We start from the raw sequence: 16,978 nt of genomic DNA, 5'->3' as shown, positions 1-16,978 counted from the left end.
AGCTCTATAAAGGTCTATAAACATCCCCTCCTAAGTCCAGCTTGAAGTAGTATTGAATGCTCAAACTTTTTTCTCAATAATGAATCCGGATCAAAACATTGCCCAGCAAAATATTTCTTTACATTTATGCCCAATCACTTACAATCATTGAGGAGAATTTATCAAAACTGGATCAGACAAAATCTGGAGCAGATTTGCACTGCAACCAATCAGCTTCTATGTCTCATTTTCCAATCTTGCCTGAGAATTTATTAAACTGGAGCAGATTTTGTCTGCTCCAGTTTAATAAATTCCCTTCATTATTTTTCCAAATCGCTGGCTCCCTCTCTCAGCTCCGCTTTCCTGAACTTCCGGCCCAGTACAACAGCTGTCCATCTAGCTTGGAGAAGGAAGGAGTGGGGAGCAGAGAGCAGGGGGGATATACTTGCCTTGCTGTGTGTTTGTGGACACACACAGCTTAATAGCACACACAAGGGTGGCTCCATAGGACCATGCAATGGAAAGGAGCCACCTTAAAACTGGATATCAGGACCAGTGCTCAGGGCAACGGCTGATTCTGCACTCCTCTCACTCCTTGTTGTGTTTCCGGGATCCATAAAAAAAGAAAAAGAGAATTTGAACCATCACCTACTCTTGATGAAGCAGGTTTGGCTATAGATAGATAGATATATTTTTAAATTTAGGTTATATTACAGACATGGTACAGTTTTGAGAGTATTGTTATATGCCTTTGTCAATAGTAAGGGACAGCTATCAAAGTGCTGACATAGTGTTAATCATTGCTCATCACAGGTAGTGCCATTTGAAAGCTGTCTTGCTTGCATCGTGATTGAAATATCAGATCATATAGTCGCAAGCAGTGGCCTTGCAGATTTGGTAGATTTGTACTTCAAAGGAGCTAAATAAATACCCAGCAAGTACCGTATCTGGAACGGATAACCCTATACATGAATGTTGTAGTATTCTCCTGGTTATTATTACTCCTGAACCGGGTACATTTGCTACGCAGAGTTAACATTTAAGGGCTTGTTCACACCAAATGCAGACCAGATCTGCATGAGTTTCTGTACACGCAGTGCAATGTGTTATACCGCGTTTTTTGCCGTGTTTTTGATGTGTTCTGGGCAGTTTTTGGTAAAAATGGGCCTTCATTGCGTTCCAGGGCATTTGCATCCGTTCCAGAGCAGGAAAAATAGGGCTTGCTGCAGTTTTTTTTTACATGCTCTGGAACTGGACGCTGCGGTGTGAACTAGAGCCCAAAATACCATTGGAATACATTGGATGCAGTTTTGATCCGGTATGTAACTGCTCTGCTCCTGGAACGTGCTTGATATGAACTAGCCCTATGGCTCCGTTCACAGATGGGGATCTGGAACTTCAGTGGCAATAACCTACAGTTTCCTGCAGCAGGAATCCCAGGTGGTGTCCCCATTCAGATGTGGCCACTATTAGTGATCGGGCGTGTTCACAAGAGCCTCGTGCCGAGCCCGCCAGGAAGCTGTCAGCGCCCAGGGCCAATCACAGGCACTGAGACATTTCCCGATCTCTGCAGCTGCGGACCGGGAACATGTCTCAGTGCCTGTGATTGGCCCTGCGCGCTGATGGCTTCCTGGCGGGCTCGGCACGAGGCGCTTGCGAACACGCCCGAGCCCAACACTAGCCACTATGCCCACTGAAGTAAGTGACAGGCATCTATAAGCGGCAGTCCGCATGTAATATGCACATGGTACAATTACATGTGGTTTGCAATACATGACTGTCACTGGACGTATCTACCCTGCGATTACACGCCGACTGCCGCTTAAGCTGGCCATACACCTATAGATTTTCGATCGGAAGTTTTTGTTGCTGCCAAGAACCCTCCTTTCCATTCTAGCTCAAATAGCCCATCAAGCACAGACCAATGTCGATTACGATAATCGTTCATTAGCAATACTAACTCACCAAATTTTGTTGATCGACAGAACAGATTTTCATTTGCGCATGAGCAGTGTTCTCGCTGCAATTTTTTTCGTACGAAAATGGCACTAATCCATTGATTTTTTTTTTTTTTACAATTCTAAAAAAGTTTTCCAGGCTTACCGATCGAGGAAATTCGGCCAGAAGTACAGTAATTAAATTCCCATCAACTGATCGATTATCGTTCAAAAGACCATTCGTGGGCGATTTCCAAATGAAAATCAATAACGTAGGGTTGCACAGATACCAAGTACAGTACTCGGTACAAGTACGGGTACATGTAACGATACATTTCAGCTCCAAGACTACACTAGAGAAAAATTCAAAAATTAGGAGGCAGCTGTCATTTGTAAGGAGCACACGGAGCTCCTGGGATTTGTACATCTCTGTTTTAATGTTCGATTTTGTTTTTATAAATATAAATAAAGGGATGCACAGATACCAGTTTTACGAGTACTGGTACTGGCCGAGTACTTACAAGTACGAGTACTGATAAATTTTTCTTTATTGTCATGTGACAGTTTTTCTAAAACAATACAGACTAATGATTTCAGGACAGTGGTGGAGTGCCAGAGCTAGATCCCAGCTGCAACCGCTGCAACCCTGGTAGTTCTCATGAAAATGCCAAGTATCTGCACTGGTACTCAAAAAGTATCTGTGCATCCCTATCAATAAGTGTGTGAGCACCTTTACAGATGTGCCTGTTACTTTAATGCGCACAACAGCCGCATGTAAACAGGGATACCTGGGATTCCTGTGGCAGAAATTGTATTCTGTAGATGACTATAAATCTATTCATCATCTTTTAAACTATAACAAGACAAAACAACAACCAGCAGCAAGAAAAAATAATAATTTGCTATTTTCACATTTTAACCTGCAGTAAAATAATTGTCTCTGGATTCTGATTGGTCACTATGGACAATGCAGACCTACCGACTGCTGCTTTACTGCTGTGTTCTGTGGTCATGTATTGGCCATCAGGGAGAAACAATACGCAGCTCCTGAATATTCGTTTTTTCCCCTACCTGACTTTATAACTTGTATTATAAGAAAGAATAACTTGTATAATAACAATAGACTACGTATTTCACCCTTCAGGGCTTCCCAAGGTCATTATGACCACAGAAGCCATTATCTCTGATTATACAGTAGTAACTTTGTACCAGGTTTTTTGCCATTCAATCAAAATAAAAAAGATAACATAGATTGAAAACCCTTAATAAAACATGAGCTACAGATGTAATATAAAAGGTATAAAACAATTCATAGAACTGTAATGCTTACATGTTCTCATTAGATATCAAGAAATGAATGCAGGGAGATCCTGTCTGGCTGTAAAGGTATCATTATGTATTTACAATGCACAAATGGGGAACTTGTTAATCATAGTAGAAAACACTTTTGTGAACATTTGCATAATTATCAGCGATTTCCAGAATTTATGGGAAGAGCAAGCTGTGGCCATTATATAGAAAGAGCCTTTGACTGGGCATGCTTCAACCAGGAAAGATATTCCTCAAAGTCTGCAGAAGCAGTTTACCTTAAGATAGACCCATTATGGACTTTTAAAATAAAGCTTCTTCAGCAAATCCTTAGCTGAATGTACCAAGAGTTGAAGCTTTAGGTGTGACCAGATGTGTAATGCTGCTACTGAAGGTCACCGTGTACCTAGATTATATGTCTGCTCTCTTGCAGTAGCTTTTGATATATAGTCTACGTTGAAATCCGCGCTGTAGTGCCAGCCCATTCTCTTATCTGTCTTTGATCTACAGGTGAGCTGCTGGTTTGTTTCTTACCTGGCAATTCCAGTTCATTTGCCCGCAGCTTGTAGGCGACCTATATTCCCATGCTAATTACTGAGCAGCATTCATTATGTTGGGTCTATATTTAAAATTGTAGTTGATTATTAATTGCTCATTTGCAGCATGGTAGCTAGCTTAGGAAAGAATTTTCACACTTGCCTGCCTGTGGGAGACTATGCTGTCAGTAGAAAGAGATCCTGTTGAATTCCCTTGCTTACATCAGTACTTTACTGATTTGCTGTTTAACAAGCTACACTCTGCAGAACTTCACGTTAGGTTTAATTCACTAAGCTATAACATGCCGTATATGCCATAAGTGTTTTTTTCAGCTCTTATTGCTGAACATAATGGCCAGTATGCTGAATAATGATAATTATAGCTTACTAAATAGAAATTAGCACTCTCATTCAAAACGGTAATATAACGGTAAAAGAATATGTTTGAGAGCTTCTCCTCACTTCCTGCCAGATGACCACCTGAGGAAACAGGTCTGACCTGGTGATGCACTGGACATCTGATTGCAAAGGTAAACCATTATTTTCCAATGGTACCCCAGTCGCACCAGGCGGATCGATCAGTTTCCCGCCGCAATTCCGCCCGTGCCTCTGAACACAGCCGCGTGTCGTGTATCGCAGACACAAGGTGCAAGCGAACCGCCAGGCGCAACTGGGGTGCCATTAAAAAATTATGGCACCCACAGCGCGATCGGTGCACACCTGGCTGACTTCTGACCGCGTGGAATTGTGCACTATTGCCGCACAGTGGGGTGCCACCTTGGTGTGCACCGGCCCTCATATGCTGCACCAAAGTTCCTTGGCCGACTACTGCTTCTTTAGTCAAGATTTCCTATTTCTTTGGGAATCTTCAGAAGAGCTTGTATAGCATGTCTGGAAACACCGGTCTTCCTTGAAATTCCTGCCCTTGAGAGACTTTGATTCAGTAAGGCCCCCCTGTGTCTTGTTCTAGTTTTAACTTGGACAGTAAATTTCAGTTAGTCTTTTGACTAAAATGCCATTTTAGTTTGTCGTATTTTAGTCATCTGAATAGTTTTAGCTTTAGTCTAATTTTAGTTGACTAAATCTAATGGCTTTATTTAAAGTGTAATGCATTCTCAAAATTTTCCAAACTCATGATATATTCCTGGAGTAAACCTCTATTAACCTGATGTGACTTACGATTGTTGGTCCACATGGTTTAGAAAGGGTCTTGTTCTCATTAGCATCAAATGTCAAATGGATCCATACATCTGCTCTTCTCTTTCTCCCTGATGTTGACATGTCTGTACAGTTTGTGCAGCAAGTGTTTGTTGGCTGGGGTCCAGCTGGGTAGATCAGTAGGTTATTATTCACTTGCTCATGTCTCCCTAGTACAGGAAAAGCACGAGCTCAGTGAACCAGAAGTCCAAATGGAATAGTTACTCCCAGAAGTTTTGTTTTGTCTTGTTCCATTAACTTCTCTATTACTTTGATTTCGTTTTCATCACTAAAAAACATGCAGATGGCTAAAAAAAGAAAACGTAATCGACGAAATTAACACTGTCTTGTTGCTGTGCTTAGTCTTGCCATTTGTGTAAGATTTTTTTTATTTTTTACATTGAACTGTCTTCAGTGACCTCAACTTTGAGTTGCCCCGTTTCATTCCTCTTACAGGTTGGGTTTTTTCAAGTAAACGGTACTGTTAATATTCCAGCATACAAAGATATATTTTAGGCAACTGTGGACTTTTAAACATGTGTTGCAACAGTTTAGGAAAGGCCCCTTCTTTTCCAGCATGACTGTGTGTTCCTCTGTACAAAGCTGGGTTCATAAATACTTCGTGTAATGAATTTTGGTTTGAAAGAACTCAAATGGCCTGTAAAGAGCACTGATTGCAAGCTAGTCCTTCATGTCTGTCATCAGTACATGGCCTCACAAATGCTCTCCTGGCTGAATGGTCCCAAATTCCAACAGACAAACTCCAATATTTTGTGCAAACCCTTCCCAGAATAGTGGAGGTTGTTAAAGCTGCGGAGGGTGGCCAACTCCATATTAATGGATATGGCTTTTTTTGGTTTGGGATATCCAACAAGCTCATATCTGTTTTTATATTAAGGTGTCCATAAACGTTTGATCATGTAGCTTGTGCGTATATCTGTCTATCTATCTATCTATCTATCTATCTATCTATCTATATTGTGCATCTAAGTGTGTGTATATATTTTTTTGCTTAACTTTAAGAAGAGGAAGAAGGATTTTAAATACAGGAGTTATTCTAACAAACATTGCTTGTGCTATTGTCCAGAATACTTCAACAAGGATGTTCTAATCCTGACTATACTATGGCAGTAGCACAGTATAGGGAGAGAATTGGTTTTGTGAGCATATGTTCCTTGTCACTAGCTGAAAGCCTGTGATTCAGAGCCATAGAGTTTCAGCCCCCTTTCTCTCCTCCCATAGGACTGCTGTGCTCACTGAAGGCAGGGAAAGATCTAGAGGCGCCTGAAAAGGTCATTTTGACTTTGAAGCAATTTAACTAGTGTCACATTGTGTTACGTTGGTGACTTTCTCTTTTTATACAAGCATATCTTTCTTCTGTTAAGAACTGCACATTGTAAGCATTGATGAGAAAAATGGGCACAATAAACCTCCATATGTGTCTTCAGCATTTACCTTCATCTCCGGCACAAAGTCACACTGTGTAGGTGATGTCTGATGCAGGTAATTTCCATAATTAGGTCGTATTGACCTAGAATGTAATACTGATTCCCATAAAATGGTTTATAAAACAAACAGAGATTTCTGGATGTTGATGACCAGGCATAGTGAACATGGGGAACAGCGACGCCGAAGTAGGTTCTCTATGGCCATCGCCAGTGGGAAGCCAGTTAGATTGTGGTAGTTCTGTGTTCCACGACTAATAATGCATTCAGTGGAAGCCTAGGGCTTTCATGTTTGCTGTTGTGGATTGGGCCCAACGGTTGCCAAAATGTCATATTTGAGATAATGTAGTTTACAGGGAACACCACTTCCCCTTGGCTTAAATATGTGGCTGGTTATTCCTGAGTTCCCCCTCTGTGTCCTAGGGTTGTAATCATACGGATACTATCATCCCTACCTTCCATTGCCTGCAAAGCTAATTTTCTGCAGTTACAGGGCAAGAAAGGCATTGTTCTCCCAATTTAGCTGGAAAAGTGGAAATAAAAGGAACCCTAGCTTGTCATATTTTGAGTATTTTGCTCAGCAAGAACAACTGTGGTAGTTACAGATCCAAGGCACAGATTAAGGATCCATTTAGACTATTGCGCTGTGTTTAACACATGTGTAACCTTAATGAATTTTACATGCATTATAATGCTATAATTCATTTTGAATCGTTTCCTAAAGGAGAACTATGTGGCTCTAGCTTTTCTTTATTATTGCATTCCTTAGGCTAAATAATGTGTAATTTACTCCTATTAGCCAAAATGCACCCTAAGCCTGTAAACCCTTCTTTAAGATGGTGGGCGGGGCTAAGCGCCGCAATGAGGAGAGATCCCGACAATGCTGCCGGGATCCTCCCCATTGATCTTTGTCACTGTGACTGACAGTAATTCTTGAGCGCTGCTGCGCGTCCACGAATATATGTCCATGCGCAGCAGCTCTGTGCACGCAGCTCTCTCCTTACCTGCAAGTCCCCGTCCTCTGTGCCAGCCTTCCAGACACGCTGCTGTGTAGCCCTTGATCCTCTCCCTCCTCCTCTACATCTGCCCCTCCTACTTCACGTGTAGTGTGCAGTGCATTGATCCCCTCCCTCCCCAGTGACATCATTCACCATAAATAAAAGTGTATTTATTTCATCTTTATGTGCACTGTCTGGATTCTGCCTCCCCCTGTGGCAGATATCTGAATATAAGCACATGCTATTGATGACCCAGGTTAAAAACAGAGACTCCCTGGACCACTTGGGTACAATTTTTTTTTTTTTTTCCTTCAGCACTCCCAGAAAGGTTTGAAATGAGGCACAAGCATTGGTAGATGCAATAGATAATAGACAGCCTCTCTGTCTTTAGCTCAGCGGTTATGCTTGGCCAGGCCATTATTCTCCCGTCTCCCAAATACGGATATCAAAGCTTGCTGGCAGCAATGAAAAATAGAAACATGGTGCTGGTGCTGGGCTGTGTAAACTCCCAGCTTGGGTCATCTGCATCACGTGGGGAGGATGTTTTTCAAGCAATATATATATTTTTTTAACATTTCATATTGATACAATTATTTACATTAAGCTGATCTTGTACATAGCTATCCCATAAAATCATAAAAAAGATACATTTCTTGTGAGAGTGTATTTATCCCTTATTATATTATTCTTAGCACTATGCCTGGGGTTCCTGCCTTATACAGTCCCTGACCTGCCATTACAGCACTGCTAAGCACCATGTCACAAAGAATTATAACAGTTTTATGTAGAGGAAGTAAAGGGATGTCGGGGATATTAATCTACCATGAAAGAAATAATGGAAGAGCAATTGCAGACTTTTTTACTATGAATAAAAATGCTACCCCTGCACTATAAGAGTTGAAGGGTCCTGCCTGTCTTCTCCTCCACTGCAGCGATGGTACGTCGTATACACTGTGTATAGGACATGATGACTCAGGGACCTTACACCTGCAGCAGAGGGGGAGAGAGGCTCCAGGGGCCAGTCTAAGCCGGCTGGCTTGGAGGATCTGGTGAGTATAACTTTTTACTTTTGATCCTAGGTAAAATTGAGCACTTGACACTTGCAGTGAGGGCGTAGCCCCACTTCAAAGGTTAATATCATTTGTACCTAGAGTTCTGCTCTTTTCCAATAGTCATATGCCGGGTGGATGCCTTTCACGTGGCACTAGCACCCCTACATGGCGCTGATGAGAATAGAAATTTAGGGGTCTAGCTTTTCACCATGGACTGCAAGGGTTAACTGCTTTTTATTGTCTAGGGAGGCTGTGTTAAGGGTCTTTCACTTACCTGTTTCCTGCTCCCTGGTGATCACCCCTCTCCCTTCCACTATGGCTTGTGGGCTGTCCCACGGCATCCTCATGTTTAATGCAGGGATGTGGGCCCTGGATAAGACAAGATAACGTCAGGGGGAAGAGGCTGCGGGCGGCGGTCTTGGAACCGGTAGGTGTGGGGATCAGGTAGGTAAAAGTGCTTTACACCATACCCCTAGACAAAAGTGGGCAGTTAACCCTTGCAGTGCAGAGTAGCCACACTGCAAGGGTAGTTTTGTTTTTTTGGTTTTTATCTGGGCATAAGCTTCAGCTAAAAAGTTTGAGAAGCTTGGCTTCTTGAGGGCTTGTTCACACCAAATGCAGACCAGATCTGCATGAGTTTCTGCACACGCAGTGCAGTGTGTTTTGCCGCGTTTTTTGACGTTTTTGCAAAAAAGAACTAGAGCCCAAAATACCATTGGAATACATTGGACACCGTTTTTATCCGGTGTGTAACTGCTCTGCTCCTGGAACGCGCTTGGTGTGAACTAGCCCTGAATCATATGTTAATAAGAGGAAACTCACTTTGTCTTGGGGACAGACCCACTCACAACATGTTTAGAGTTGTGTGCAGCCTTCTTAAAGTGGTACACAAGTTTTTTTTTTGTGTATACAGTCCCCTCTCTCCTCGTTGCTCTTTAGTAGGTAAAAACCCTCTGAATATTTTTGAATTATACATTTGAAACAAGCATGCAACAGCAGGTGTTAAAGTCATTAAAACCAGTCTATCAACCTGGCTGCCAGATAATGAGCAATTTCAGAAGTGGATCAGCGATGGCAGCATATTGCAACCCAGACTGATTTCCCTATGGGAGTCTTCTGGTGCACAGTCTATTGTATAGTCAGCAGGCTGCAGGGAAACTGGAGGTGGAAGTAACCATTGTAGAGCTTTTTGAGCCAGTGAATTATTGAACCAGTGGCCTAGGGATATGGAGGTGAGAGTAACATTCTGCCTTCACTCACTCGCTGTACTCAAAACTTGAACCCTTTCACTTCTATGGCTTTTTATGCACACTGTATACATTGCACACGCAAGTTAAAATGCAAATTTTATGTCTGAAAATTGCTTACAACCCCCCCCCCCAAATATTTTCTGAAAGCAGAGAACTTGGAGAAAAAACAAAACAGTTGCATTTTTTGTCACACAATGTTAGTACAACTGTTGTAAAAAAAAAAGCATTCAAATGAATTTTAGTTAAAGATGAGGTTATGTTGAATAAATAGATATCAAACATGTTGCACTGCACAGTTATGTGCAGTCGTGACATGGCAAAAAAACTTTGGTACACAAAATTGTCCATACACACTGCTTGAAAAGCCTTTACAGGTCATCAGTTTAGAGTTGACCATGAATGATGGCCCTAAATGATTGCTCTGACTTTGGCTTGTGCAGGGATATTTGGCATGTGTGGCATGATCAGCATTTTCATGCGGCTACATATGAAAACACATGAGACCATGAACTACTTACTTTTATTTTCTAATCTGCTCCAGGAGGTTGGACCTAGAACTTGAATCCCTGTGCTTTCATCTTGGTTTTTGGTTACGGTGCCTATTGTATTCATAGCTTTATTTGTACTTTCTGATTTTTAGTTCTGTGTAGTCAGTTGGGTAGATATGAAATATTTCATATGAACATTTTGTGTTTTTATGTCAGTCCAGCAGGCAGTGCTCTAACTCGCCATGTTTTCTAGGATACCCTTACCTACTTAGTTTTGTATATATAAAAAAAGACATGTTTACAGAGCTCAGTAGCTCAAGATGAAATTTACACACAAGCCTTAATAAGAGAGAGCAGTGATTTAATCCCTATCCCTCTTTCTGTGTTCAGTGGTCTCCAGTTTCAAATAGTCGGAATCTTAAGGTGGCCATACACCTGCCGATTATCGTACAATAATCGCAGGAAATCCCGCGATCGTACGATAATCGGCAGGTGTATGGAAGGCGTGCGACCGTTTCTACTGTACGGTCGCACGTCTTTTGTCTTACGAGCAGCATAATCGTAAGATTTTCGTCGGGTTTGTGGCGTGCTCGTAAGACAAATGCCTCGCACACTGCCCGCTCAGCATTGCAGTCATCAGAAGCCCTCCCCTCAGCGGGGTGGACTTGCGATGATCGCAAGTACGATCTGCCTGTCCAAGATGGGCAGATCGTACAAGTTTTTAATTGGCTTACAACCGTCGCAAGATGAAAATCTTGCGATGGTTGTAAAGTGTATGGCCAGCTTTAGGGGCTTACAGCTTTTGCTGTGCTCTCCCTAAATGACCCATAATGGTCTCTGAATCCATTTATCATGTGTGCCCCTTGTGTACATTGTTCATTTCTAAAACAAATCGTGTATTTGAATAATAAACAGTTAGAAAACATCTTTTAAAATTATAATACATTAAAAAAAAATGAAATGTATCTGAAACCATTATTGTTTCCCTAATATAGTCTTGCATTGTAAGAAGGATAAGTAAATCACAAGCTTTGTGTAGCATTTCAAAGCAGGAAACAAAGCCTTTATATTTCAGGACTAAATATGGCTGCCACTATGTACATATAAAATTCAAAATGAAAACAGTATAAATATTTGCATCAATATGAACTGTCATAAATACCTTACAATACAATTTTATGAGACTAGACATTTGAACTGTTTTCTTCTTCCACATTGTTTTCATTGGCTAGTAAGTAGACTCCTATTCGGTTGGCTAAAAAAGGCCGCCTTTAGACTTGCCTGTCTTTAAAATCCTCTCCAGCGGTTGAATTTCACGAGTTTTTCGTTCTTTTTGATTCAAAGTAAAACCACTAAATTATTTTGTTTTGTGTCTGCCAGTTTTTTTTTTATCATTTAGAGATCATTCAGTTGTTTCTTGTGTTCATTTTCAGACGGAGCATATACAGACCCTGGAGTTGCCTGCTTGGTACCCATTAATCAAACAGGAAGATGATGGCAGCAGCCGACCACATGTGCTGCATCCCAGGTAAAAAAAACACCAAATCCTTTATATATTCTAAATGCAAGAAGTTTGGCTCCTGTGCTTGTTTATTGCATACCTTGCTCTTACACATTGCCCATGTTTGGTATTTATGAACTAATCTTTGTCTGAGGTTGGGTAGAAGTAGCTTATGAAAGATCCAGGTTTGTTTTTTTTTTTTTTTTAGCCTTCGCTTGCCTCCCAAGTTCCCAAAACGCATAACCTTTTCTTAAGCTAGGAACATCAGCAAACAGCCCATTGGCCTGACAAGCCGTACTGGTATTACTCCAGGTAGTCTCACCTCGGCTGCTAGGAAGCCTTTCAGAGCTCTAGGCACCTTGTCATAGGATATGCTACCTTTGGGCGTTGTCTCTCCTGTTAACAAAGAAAGGTGGGATAAAGAAGATCTGGCTCGACAGAAATATGTCAAACTGCCATTTCTGAACTCTAAAAATGCGAGTTGCATTGCTGGCTCTAGCTACAATATTGGAGGCAGAGGTTCAGAATTGGCAGCCAATCAATCTGGCCAACTAGCAAGGCATCCTATGTATCCCTTGTGACAGATTTCTTGCCACTGTCTTGTAACCCTTCCTGCTGTACCCAATGTATTGGATTTAAGACTTGGGTTCTGCATTTAAGCTGCATTGTGTTCTGTTTTGGGTGCATCACAGTTCTCACTCCTAAGAAGGAAAACCAAGGTGAATAACAATTGTAGGTGATGTAGCTGACCTGTATCTGCTAAACACTATTGGGTGTATCTTTTAATACGTTCGCAGATCTGTCCACTCTGCAAAGGATTAAGTCTGAGATTGGCAGTGCATTATAGCCACTAGATGGCGCGGAGGGCCATAGAAATGTCTATGCTCTTCAGCTCCATCCAGTGGCTATAATGTGCTCAGACGGCGACAGCTCTGTTTAAAAAAATACATTCCTAAATAAATTGTTTTCAATAGGATGACTGTTTAGCTTTCAATAGTAGGAAGGCACATTGCATGCCAAAATATAATTTTTTTCCAGCCATTCTTATTCTGCTTCTAGAAGTCTTTTTTTTTTTTTTTTCTATTTAGCTATAATTGGTTTTAGCAGGGTATGACAAATCCAAGGCAGCTTAGAGTATAAAAATACATTTGTGAGTCTTTTTTTTTTTTTAATGTTTGAGTAAAGCACATGTTCCCTGCAACCCTAATGTCTTGCTGTATTTTACTGTAGACCTACACTCTGCAGGCTACCCACAGCGATATTGCATTTACGGGGAACACCGACATTTATGCACAAAATGTTTTGTGCTTGTGGGAAGCCGTAGGTAAATGGCATTACCTAGAAGGCCATTCTCTGGATCAAGACTGGCGTATTTACATAATTTGCCTGGGGAGTATGTTAATCATGTTTGTTACTATGCTCTTTGTTTCATGGGGGTCAGCAAGTCTGCATTTGTTTCTCCAAATATTAAACTCCCGTAGTTAAACAGCACACTGTTAAAATTGTACGTGTCAAGTGTCTGAGCTTTGCTAATACATTGATATGTGGGATAACACCTCTCATTTTGTAACTGCTGTGCTTGCTATAATTTAATCTCTCCTCTACGCGCACATTGTCATATATTTAGATCATGCATTAAAATGCATTAGGGGAAAATGAGCAATACCTGTCAAAACTGATAGAGAAGTTGCTAGTCCATCACTGTCTCAATCTCGGTTTTGTGCATGGTATGCCTTATTAAACCTTTACTGAATTGGGAGCATGACATGTTTTAGAGGCTTCACATGTGATTTCTTTTTCTTTCCTAGAGCGGCATACTTATAATTGTGGTACATGATACGAGTCCTTGTATTTAGAAATAGAGTAATTTTATATATGTAAATAATTGCATTGACACATTTCTGGTTGTTAGGATTAGTAGAGCTCTCTGATGTGTGAAAACCAGTAGTGTTTGGTTTGCCTGATGGGTCCCAGTATGGCAGCTATACTGTCGTGCTCCCAGATCGTCTTTTGTGGCAGTTTGGTCCTCCTCCAGCCTCGTGGACCTCCGCTGATCACTGCAGTTCTGCCACTGGATTGAACCATTCCCTGTCAAGTGAGATGAGGATGACAGCTGAGATGTGGCTGCTGATTAAAGCACGAGTTAGCCTAACTCCTGCCGTGTTTTCATCTGCTTGCTGCATTCATCTCAGCACTGAGCACACATACAGGCAGTGTTTTGATCTACCAGTCGTCAGAACATGTACCAAATAATGAGGCCACTACTGTTGACTTCTAGTTTTAGAAATACCAGTGGCCTGACTGTGATGCTGACTGTTTTATTACTTCAGTACTTTTAGGGCCTTTTCACACCAGCAGCCGCGCTCAACCGCACGGCTGCTGGTGTACGAGCCATTACAGGGGAGTGACTGGATTCTCCCCTCCCCTGTCCGATCCTCCAGCGTGGAATGGACAGGGGAGGGGGCGGGTACAGCTGGCTCTGCCTCTAGATAGGCCCCTGTCACTCACGCAGCTGGGTGGACCCAGACATAATTGTCGGGATCCATTTCAGCTGCGGCGTCTCAGTATAATGCGAGCCTGTAGCTCGCGGTATACTGAGCTTTGGGTGACGGGAGGACGCTTGTTTGTGTCCTCCTGTTACCCTTAGGAGAACTATGGGGAAAAGCCCTAACCCCATAGTTCTCCTTTAAAAAAAAAATTACTGCATGCCGTACTTCTCTTAAGCACACACCACTGCAACGTGGTGTGAACTGTCTTTCTTCTCTCTCTTCTCTCCTCTCTCTCTCTCCTCTTTCTCTCTCTCTCTCTCTCTCTCTCCCTCCTCAATGTTGTCCTGTCTCTTGCACTTTTATTTGCGCTCTCTCTCTCTCACCCCCCCTTTGTTTCCCTTGCTAAAAGATGATGCGAGAGCTTCCACATCTGACCACCTGAAGTGATAGAAATACGTTGAAAGAAATGTTGTCTTGTAACTATGATGGACTGAATGAGATTTAAATATGATTACATGTTTAAACGACATACGAATGCGCTCCTCTCTTTTTGCACATAACACAATTAAGAAACATGTTTTTTTTTATTTGGAGATGTCTGGGGAAGAAAATGACAGTTTCCCTGTATCTTAACAACATGCAGCTGCATTTTTCAAGTGGTATTGTATGTTTTAGACACAATGTTTGTTCCTGGAAAATGCCTGTCAGGTTTGGGAGACAGCTGCCATTGACATTCTACATCCGCCTGTCTGCTGTGCTTCTGTGAACGTGGGCACAAATGTTTTGCCGATATTTTAAAATCGATTTTCGAAAATGGTTTTTCTTTTTTCTGACACATTCCATATATGATACATTTTAGGTAAAGAAAGAGGTGCATCAGGGAGTATGATAAAGATACAAAATATGACATACTAATCAGTTGGGCCCCGTTCACTTGCTTGAATGCACAGTCGCTGGTGTGCGCTGCTAGGTACATTGCTGATGCCCTGATGTTTTAGAACTTTATTGAAATGTCATGAGTGACATTTCATTAACTTCTAACACCCCAGCAAGATGCACTGTGTTGCACCACGTCACACCGCACTGCGCTGGGAAAAAAAAGGTACTACGTGTGGTGGTATAAACTGAGCTGATTTAAAACAAAGAAAATTGGAACCGCAGGTACCATGTATGATCACATGCGGCCTCTGTTAGCTTGCCAATAACTTCAGTGGGTCCAGCAGCCGCATATGTATGGACTCACCTGGGATTCCTGCTGCAAGAATCTGTAGGTTCATGGCGCAGGAATCCCCAGCTGCCCCGTGTGAATGTAGCCTGAAGCAGGTTATACACGGAACAAATTTCTAACAAACGCAATAGATTTTGGAACGTTCATTCGACTTTCTAATAATTGATGGCGCCAAATCGATCAAATTCGACTGCAGTAATGACATAATTCGAAGGAGCAGGTTGGAAAATTTTTCAAGAATTTACGACATTCTATTAGTGAATATCGTTTTCATTTGTGACACTCCAGTAATTCCAAAAGCCAATGTTAAATCAAACTGAATTTCAAACGCCAATTGTCAAGTCTCTGAAGGGATTATGGAACGTTCTGATGAGATTTTTCTTAGGAACATTTGTTCAAAAATCTACTCGTTTGGTTTTATCTTTGGATTTTGGAATGAATGGAATTTCCCAAACGAAAATCACATTCACTGTTAGAATTTTGTCCGTCCGAGAAGCGTCGTCCATCCTTCTGCTTCTAAATTTTGTATGTAACTGCGTTTAAAAACGATCATCGATTTTGACCACTTTAACTATTAAAAAATCATTGAAATGTTCAAACATATTTTTTTTCAAACACAATTCTACAGTCCAGCTTTTGATTGTGTTGTAAAGCTGTAGTATAACACCCCACCCGTGAAAACATTAACCGTTGTCACTAAGGTTCTCATCTCTGCTTTGTAATAGCTGCCTCATCACGGTGGAAGCTTGTCAAACAGCAGGGAGGCTGAATAACCATCAATGTCAAAGCCTCATCCCCCTCTGCAGGCTGAAGCAGTGCTCACAAAATGCACTGTTTAATGCATGCTGCTGGCTACTGATTTGTTTTGGCGGTTACAGGGTGAAAGGGTGACTTATTTAATAAAAAAAAAAAAAAAAAAAACTAATTTCATAGCAAACATTTACAATTTTTTTCCTCGTATGCACCTAAAGGTCAACAGAAATATTTATTTTGAATGCAGTGCATAACTAAACAAAGTATACATATGTTGCATGCCTTATTCCCATGTGTGCTGTGTTCCCTTCAATCATTTGCAAGAAAAATGTGTTTTTAAATTTTGCTTGCACATGAATGGGTTTTGAAAGGGAGCACAGCTTCACCTTAGGTCCGTGAACAATCACTTTGCTAAGTAACCCTTTGTCCTTTAGGACATCAACCGATTGAGGGCAAATCAGCATAGCATTTGCAATAAAATATAAATAAAACCCGCGCCAAATGCGTGATAGCCGCAACATTGAAATAATATGATTTAAAAAATTATTAAAATGTGTACAGCGCGACACAAATTATTGTAATAGCATAGCATTTGTGACACTTTTCTGGCATTATGGCTGTCTTAGAAAATCCTGCTTCAAATTTCTAAAAGCATTGCTACAGTTCTAATGCTATTGCTGACACGTGACAAATGCAGGTAGTTCCTATTAGCGACAGTTTTACGGAATGGCTGCAACAAATTCACAAAAATACTGCCATTTCTGGGATAAGAAAGCTGATGGCAAATAAGACCTATTGGCAGAATTTGGTTTTAGTT

At 41.3% G+C, this 16,978-nt stretch overlaps 1 protein-coding gene across 1 annotated transcript in view; it reads left to right on the top strand.

Moving 5' to 3' along the window:
- The window catches only part of SKIL (SKI like proto-oncogene), a 41,345-nt gene that overhangs the window by 9,729 nt on the left and 14,638 nt on the right, over positions 1-16,978 (top strand). The window contains exon 2 of the mRNA XM_018553771.1: positions 11,624-11,718. Coding sequence (XP_018409273.1) covers positions 11,624-11,718 — 95 coding nt within the window. The remainder of the gene's footprint in view (positions 1-11,623; positions 11,719-16,978) is intronic.

The sequence above is a fragment of the Nanorana parkeri genome, unplaced genomic scaffold (genome assembly GCF_000935625.1).
Source record: "Nanorana parkeri isolate BGI_ZX_2015 unplaced genomic scaffold, ASM93562v1 scaffold129, whole genome shotgun sequence".
Taxonomy (NCBI): domain Eukaryota; kingdom Metazoa; phylum Chordata; class Amphibia; order Anura; family Dicroglossidae; genus Nanorana; species Nanorana parkeri.
Note: the sequence above shows the minus strand (reverse complement) of the source record. Positions and strands in the feature narration are given on the sequence as shown.